Source organism: Sphaeroforma arctica (assembly GCF_001186125.1).
Source record: "Sphaeroforma arctica JP610 unplaced genomic scaffold supercont1.117, whole genome shotgun sequence".
NCBI classification, from domain to species: domain Eukaryota; class Ichthyosporea; order Ichthyophonida; genus Sphaeroforma; species Sphaeroforma arctica.
In genome coordinates this window covers 105,934-114,519 of record NW_014040441.1, presented here as the reverse complement: position 1 = coordinate 114,519, position 8,586 = coordinate 105,934, and the positions used below count along the sequence as shown (strand labels likewise).

Sequence of the window (8,586 nt, the reverse complement as noted above, 5' to 3'; positions counted from 1 at the left end):
GTAAAAGAACAAGTTGAGAAATGACTAGCAGATGGTGTTATAGAAACAACTATCAACAAACGCCAGTTAACTTGGCACTGCTAGTCGTAGACCAACATAACTCTGACGGATCGTTTAAGAAAGTCAGAGTATCTTTAGATGAGTCCAATAAATATATTATTGCCGACTCATAGCTTCCACTTACCTCGTAGTAACGAGCTAATGCGAAGGATGGAAGGTGTTACAGAGTTTACAACTATAGACACTTCGCTGACTACCTTAAACTTTTTGGACACTTAAGATGTCATAAAGGCAAACTAGGAGACTTGTGGACTAAAGAGTGTGATGACGCATTTAAAGCGCTCAAACACGCAGTCCAACAAGCCCCAGTTGTACAAGGGCCAGTCGATGGCGTGCGACGCATCAGACTTAGCCTTAGGAGGAGTATTATATCAGATTATAGATAACAAACCTAGATATATACAATTATTTAGTCGAGCAATGAATGCTTCACAGTTGAATTATCCAACTGTTAAACAAGAGCTATTAGCTATAGTGGCAGCTCTAACACACTTCCGAGATTACTTATACGGAACAGCATTTACGCTGATGTGTGATCAAAAATCTCTTCAATATATGAAAGAGATGAAACCCGACTCGCAATTACTGAGTCGCTGGCATGATACAATATCAAAGTTTTATTTTGATATAAAAGATCTGCCAGGTATACATAACCATTTAACGGATATGTTATCACGCTTCGTAAAGGACTTCAATAAATCCGTACGTGAGCTACTAGCTACTGACTGGAAGTGTGATCCCAGGTGGGTTGAACTGGCTCAAAAGATATATGCGCCACATACCATAGATATGTTTGCTGCACATCATAATGCACAACTATCGAATTACGGGACTTTAAATCATCCTATGGGAGACGCCTTTCAAATAGACCTCTCCCAACATAATGCGTGGGCTAATCCACCATGGCAGTTAATTGCCCAGCTATTAAATTATGTTCATATACAAAGCTACCATCACGTTGTATTGCCCATTACGGAGTAAAGATCCATGGCTCAATAAATTGATCAGCATGATTCAATGCGAGCCAAGGCTAAACCAACAGAATACGTGCTACATTTCGTTAGCTATACACCCCGAGCAGGGATATTTGAAAAAAAAAAATCAATTTCCACTGATTTCCGATTTCCATTTAGCGCACCCCCCTTTATAACAATATTACTTTTTAATAATAATATTTTTGTTGCCTTTGCATAAAAATGTTTAACTGTTGGAAGAGTAACGACTAACGAGTCACGACTACAATTGGGATATGTAAAAATGTGGGGTGAACTGGGGTCTCCATGGGGCCTGAAGGCTAAGCTCAATACGTTTTGCCTATATGTGATAAACTTTAAACGTAAACGTAAAAAGTAATTAGGACTATATTAAGGATAAACTTTTAACGCAAACGCTTATTTCTTCCGCGTTTTAATTGGGAACGTAATGAGGTTAGCCTGGAGGCCTACATATCGAATGGCCTGAGTCCTGACCCCTGGGCCCTTGGGCCTGGGCCTTGAGCCTCGAGGAGTCAAGGACGTCTTCGAGTTCGATGTTAGATTATTTGCGTGACACACTAGTCCACGACAGAAAAGAACAAGATGATGACACAAATAGATATTGAAAGTATAAAAATAAAAAAACTGGTTCTTTTTATACAAATAAATATAGCATTGTTATTGGACAAGAAAATAGCGGTAACTCCAGAAACTGGGATCTACCGCTCACCCCCCCCACCCCAAAAAAAGTTGCCTCTGATTTGGTGTGTTCTTGTATTTTGTTTTATATATTTATTTTAACAATAAAATACAAAACAAATACAAAAAAAAAGATCGGTTACAAGGTGTCATAGACTGGTTTCTCAGTGAAGACATTGATAAGGCCTGATTTTCCATAAAGAAATATTGGGAAAATTTTGCCCTAATAAATATTCAGGTATATTTTGGTATATTTTCTATGAAATATTAGAGCGCTATATTTCATGAGAATTTCGAAATTCATGCGAGATTGTATTTGAGATATTGTAGAATATTCGCACAGTATTTTTATACTTTCAGTTGGCAAATGCGCGAATGCACAAGATATTCTAATATGGAATCGAAAAAGTGATGGAACATTTGGATTGGTAAAAATTAACCCGAGCCCTCCCATTGGCAGTAGTGATTCCATGATTTTTTTTTTGAGATTTTGCTTTTTTTTTTGGCGCGTAAATTGTCGGTCTTTTGAAAGGGATGTCATGTTGTCAACGTGCATAAAAGCTGGAGTAAATCCTAAAATCGAATACATCATTCTCTACTATAAGTCAAAAAAAGGGTAGACCCTCTTTTTGACTTATGGTAAAATATACAACAAAACAAAATATTGTTGTGTATTTTTTGGATTGAATCTGACATAATTTGGGAATGGCAAAACACCCGAAATCGTGAAATCAGAAAATTACGAGGCTTAAAAATTATGAAAGTCATTTCCCATAATTTCCTGAATATTCAGAATAACTGTTAAAATTATGGATCTTGCGAAGAAGGATCGAAATTAGTTAACGGAGTAAAGTGTTTTACTCATTTCATATTTTGTTCCCCAATATTTCCTGAAGTTGGCAAATCCGGCCTAAGAGTCAAGTCTCAGTGAAGACTGTTCACTGTAGAGTGTAGACTGTAAATACTAAATAGTGTAGAGCAGTAGACTGTAGTCTACACTACAGTGTAGAACAGTTGACTGTAAACTGTATGTTTAAAAAAAATTTAGAGTGTAGAGTGAGTAGACTGTAGAGTGTGGAGTGTAGAACTGTAGACCTGTGTGTAGAGTGTAAATAGACAGTCGCCTGGACACGCAAAAGACAGTCACGCATGCAGGATTGCAGGTCGCAGAGGAGGGAACCACCGAATCAGTGAAACTCCCCCAGATTGAATTCAGAATTTGTGAATTACAGAGTTCTTTATGAATATAGAGTTAAATAAGACTCAAGAGATTCTAGAAGTAAATATTTAGAGTAGCCTCATTTCTCTTCTCTCTCTCTCTACTCCTAGTCTCTACAGACTCTACTAGACTGTGTATTTAACTTCATATTGTTATAAGTTGCAAGGCAAATAAATGATCCTTTAAACGTTTAAAATCAATTGTAGTATACTTTCATTTTAGTGTCCCGTTTATACTTGTAGGGCCATATTCCAGGTTAGGCAATAAGCACATACATACCAACATTTTGTTCTGACGACACATTCTGATATTGAAAACTGAGACCAAACGTTTTGCAATAGGTGCAATATTCAGGCCACAATATACAGGCTAAAATATAGCAAAATACGTTGCAACGCTAAAAAAAATCTTAAAGTATAACGGGGGCAAATCGACCATCAAAATTTCCCTACTTTGCACCTGAAACCATGAAAAGGCGTTGTGAAACTATTCACAATTGACACAAAGTGAAAAATAGGACAATTCATGACAGGTAGGACGCCTTAAAAAATGTACCTATTTGCAAACCCATAGGACTATATTAAGAATAAACTATGAACGTAAACGCTTATATTTTTATTCTATTTTTGCGTTTTAACGGGAAATGTAATGAGATTGGCTCTCAAGTCTCAGAGCAGAGAGTTAGAGACCCTCTAAAATTTCCTCCGCCCAATATTTGATGTTGTCTGCTCCTATTCTCTATAGAGAGTAGAAACATGTGGCATGTGTGATGTGGCCCATGGGGCCGAGTGAGGCTATGCCCCTCTCGGCCTCTCCTGTTGTCTATATACTCTCTCTGAGTCTAGTAGAGGGACTCTCTCTCTAGTCTCTACTCTACTAGAGAGAGAGAGAGAGTAGAGACACTAGTCACACAATTAAAAAAAACAAAAGGCAAGGGCAAGGAAAGTACCCCAGATATCCACACTCCAAACTCCAGAGTCCATAGTGTGACAAGATTCGAAATTCAAAAAAAAAATTGTTCATATGACGACAACCATTGTGTGTCCTTCACCTCCTCTTTTCTTTGAGAGAATCTCGAAAGATAGAAAGAGAGAGAGAAAAGAGTTCAACTTGCATATGACAACTGCTGAGAACGTGTCGGTGTGTAGTATATAAGGCTTACACTCGTGCTGAATTCTCGTTGCAAATAAATTTTTTAATATCACTATGCAATCCAGCTTGTTCGCCATAGCGTCCGCCGTAGCTAGGATAGCCCCAGTCATAGCTGCTGGTATGGAAAACGTCTGCACTCTGGGACCTTCATATTGGTGTACATCAGAGGCAAATGCAATTGAATGTAGTATTGGCGACCCCGAAGTAGATTGTCAGAAATACTGTGATGATCTGGTCGATAGTCCATTCTGTGGCATGTTAGATCCTTGTACATTGGGATCTAGCTACTGGTGCGCCACTGAAGAGAATGCCGACGAATGCAACATCGAAAATCCCATCGGTGATTGCGAAGATTACTGTAGCGAACTTGAGGATTCACCGTTCTGTGTACCACTTGCTGAGTCAAATCCGTGCACCCTGGGCGCTAGTTATTGGTGTGCAAACAAAGATAATGCTGGCGAATGTTTCATCGCGGATCCAGAGAGTGTGTGTCAACAGTACTGCGCTGATATTGTCTCGCCGTGGTGTTAGGAACGAGTAGGGAGTATAATGATACTTCAACTTACGTGTATAGTTGTATAAAAACATTACAACTCTATGTATATGCACATGTTTAGTCATATGTCTATTAAAAAGCGACGGTTTGCAACGAGTCAAACCGTCAATAGTCAGTTGACCATTTTGAGATTAAACCGCAAAGAATAAGTAGAAATTGAAAATATATTTGGATTGCATCGGTGTCGCCCAGCACAACTACCAGGGCAGCTAATGCCAACATACAGCCAACTCACAAAATACATACAGTGGGCTGCCATAGCAACATACGCGATCATCGATAGCGGGTTGTGATAGCATGCTGCTGCTTTCCAGTCAGTCTCAACTTGCCATATTACACACTGTCCTGATAACAAATACCCAAGGTACCTTGGTACGAAATTGTTCAAGATCGCTTTCGCCAATAAATAGTTTCAATCGAAGGTCTGAGGTATAAATGGCCACAGCTTTTAGTGGTCCAAACTTGTGCATCTACAAAAATGAGCTCATGCATCTGGAACTTCTCATAGACTCCTACAAAAGACTGAACTTCTTCTAGAACCTTTAAAACCCCCCCCCCCCAGTCCCATAGCCTCATCAAGAAAAGAAAGCAGGCTATGCCCGTTCCCTCCTGCACATCACAATACCAGCCGCGCAAGCCAATTCTTTCGCGTGACTCATTTTCCCACGTACACACACACAAACCTAGTCATCATCAAATGGAGATAAGTCGAATCTCCTCCTCTTCTGTTTTTACTAATATTTACTAATCCCACCACACTAAAAAAAAGCACGTATGTACATAAGTGTGATTATACATTCGTTTTCCTGATGTTCTCTAAATTGTATGTGAGAGCTTTCGAGACTATATCACAAGCCTGTACACCCTTCTTAGACACATCGAGAGACACCCCATCCACCTCTTTCTGAGCCAAAGTCAGTAACCGTTGCACTTGATCCTCGAGATGTGCGGCATTCTCTAATAGGGTTGCAGGCACTTGTGGCGGGTACATGCAGATAACAAGGTCGTCGACGAGCTCGGACAGGCCTTGAGACACGTTCTAGATATATAAAAAGAAGAGAGTGAGCTGTAGCATTGCACTCAATATAGGTACTACAGTCATATGTCAGTGGTCATTACATTCAATACAGGTACTACAGTCGTATGTCAGAGGTGTGGGATTCCAACACACCGGCACCATAAAAAAAGGGCACCATAAAAAAAGGAGAGAGTGAGCTGTAGCATCACATGCAATATAGGTACTACAGTCGTATTTCAGAGGTGTGGAATTCCAATACACCCGGCACATGAAATCCATCGTTTCGCACTTTGAAATATAATGTCAGGGTGTGCGTGTGTAGACACAGCACGGACTGCCGAGTCGATGTCGATACGAAAAGGTAGACAAATGCCTGCGCATATGCACCAGTACATACAATCGTAATGGTCACAAACACAAACGTAAACGTCCACATGTAAGGCCAGCTAGATTTTACATTTAGTATAAGCCTCACATTTGAACACACATGTTGAACACACATGTGTAATCTCGAATGACAAATCCATATGCGAAAAACTAGACATTCAAAGCTTACCGATATAGCATCGAGATACATGACGCCTTCGAAGCCTACGTTCTCACAATAGATTACAAAGCGGTCACGGACGGTTTTTACGGCTTTATCTGTGGCCTGGATGAGTGACGAAGGGTTGAAGTATGATTGACTATGTGGAAAGTGAGTGAAGGTGACGGTTAGATCCGTAGGACGCGGCTTTACCTGTGGCCTGGATGAGTGAAGAAGGGTTGAAGTATGATTGACTACGTGGAAAGTGAGTGAAGGTGACGGTTAGATCTGTTGGACACGGCTTTACCTGTGGCCTGGATGAGTGAAGAAGGGTTGAAGTATGATTGACTATGTGGAAAGTGAGTGAAGGTGACGGCTACATCGTTTGGGAGGTGCTACTTCGGCTTCAAAATTCAGTCCTTAGACCTGGTCTATTCGGTCTCTACAATCTGAATCTCTATGATCCAGTCAAAGTTATCCTAGATGTATGTGAATGAAGGTTGAAAACCCGGTATGCATTCTGCATGCCCATGTGAAATATATGCCACCAACGTCTAGTTCAATTAACTGAGCCTGAACTACACGTTCAACGTTCAAGTGTACACGCCAGGGGAGACTCTTGTACTCACGCAGTTCTACACATGGGAGCTCTTAGCAAATTAAAATGCTCAAAACATACGTACACACCTTACAAAGTCCCAAGGTTGCTGAAGCTGTATCCAGCTCCACAGCGCTCCAGATATCGTCTTGTACATCGTACTCGTCGTCACTGTCAGCATCGCTTGCATTTGTCGATGACGGGTTGCAGCCCTCGTCGAAGGCCTGAAATGGACAATTAAAGAGGAGAGAAGGATTGCATGTGAGACCGTTTCCGAGACTTTTTTCTTCGATGGGTGGTTATATCGATTCTGTGAATTCATATATTGCTTTTCTATTATATGATGTTTGATATTTTGCAATTGAGCGAGATATATATACTAGGATATGTACATGAAGCATGCCAAAGGCGGTGGCCTCGTACCATTGGCTGGCACGGAAGGAATACGCATACAGACTGAAGCATCCGTTTTGCATAGCACAGTTATAGTTTGTGCGTATGTGTTTTGTGAATACAAGGTCCATACAACGAACGATTAAACCACTTAGCAGATATATGCATACTCGTAGGAAGCAACATATCAAGCATACATGTATCTCATGCAAGAAGATATGTAATGTACAAGTTTACACCACAGATAAAATTATCTTGTTTGCATCTCCCTTATCCTGTGTGCATGCTCCACCAGTGCATCCTACAACAACTCATTAAAAATCCTCAACATGGCACACAGGCCAACACAGTAATATGCGTACAACCGACATATTTATATATTTATCTACATAACTCAAAACCTATCTGTATATACATTCATACACTACTTATATACATATATATATATATATATATATATATACACACACACATATATATATATATATACATATTACCTGGCTGGCTTCTTCCTTAGCCTGGGTGTACTCTCCATTGAGCTCCTCCACAGCATCCTGCAGCAGCTCGTCGATAACCCGCAACATGGCACACACAGCATCGCTATTGCGCGCAGGAAAGGTCTCTAAGGCTTCGTCACACGCACTCCATACGATGGCCGTAGCCTGGGGGGGTATCTGCTCACTATCTCCAGCCTTGCACACATCTCTAAGTGTTTGGAAGAAGCTCACGCCGCTGTTGAGGATGTTGTTGGTGGACCGCTTGACGTGTGCGAGTGTGTCTTTACACAAAACCGACACGCTCTGTGTTTGTTGTGCGTAGGTGCACTCCATCAGACACAGCAGCGCCTTTATAAATAGACCTACGCGATTTAATGGTGCAGATACAGGTGCGTGAGTATGGTGCAGTATATAATATATTAGAATACGAATTATGTATACATTCACACGTTTACTGATATATATGTATATATATATATATATATATATATATATATAAATAATACACACACACATATATATGTATATATATATGTGTGTTTGTGTGTAAATGTATATATTGATATATATATATATATATGTATATATAATATATATATATATATATATAATATATGAATATATATATATATATATATGTTTGTACATTTGCACGTTTTCGCCATATTCATGAACATGGACGTAAGAAGACTTGCCTGCCATAGTTTGAATATCGGATACCCGGGGCCTGCCTCCGCTGGTGAAGATTACCCCAAGCTTAGTAGACTCCGCACGAACAGTCTGAGGATTTATAAATGGGCGCGGTTAGAGTCAAGTACATGTATACATATGTATGTACACCCACAAACACACAAAACATACAAGCACACACACAAAACACACACACACACATAT

The 8,586-nt window shown here is 40.0% G+C and overlaps 2 protein-coding genes across 2 annotated transcripts; one reads left to right on the top strand and one right to left on the bottom strand.

Annotated features, from left to right (window-relative positions):
• Positions 1 to 3,989: 3,989 nt before the first annotated feature.
• SARC_02577 (hypothetical protein) lies at positions 3,990 to 5,100 on the top strand. Its single transcript, XM_014303669.1, has one exon. It carries the CDS (start codon positions 4,159 to 4,161, stop codon positions 4,633 to 4,635), a length of 477 nt encoding a protein of 158 aa, XP_014159144.1. The 5' UTR covers positions 3,990 to 4,158; the 3' UTR covers positions 4,636 to 5,100.
• A 260-nt stretch (positions 5,101 to 5,360) lies between these two features.
• On the bottom strand, positions 5,361 to 8,448 carry SARC_02576 (hypothetical protein; the record flags this gene model as incomplete). Its single annotated transcript, XM_014303668.1, has 5 exons — positions 5,361 to 5,699; positions 6,235 to 6,330; positions 6,892 to 7,026; positions 7,693 to 8,054; positions 8,388 to 8,448. Coding segments are annotated over 5 exons (903 nt in total), but the record flags the coding sequence as incomplete, so codon positions are not given.
• Positions 8,449 to 8,586: the final 138 nt, after the last annotated feature.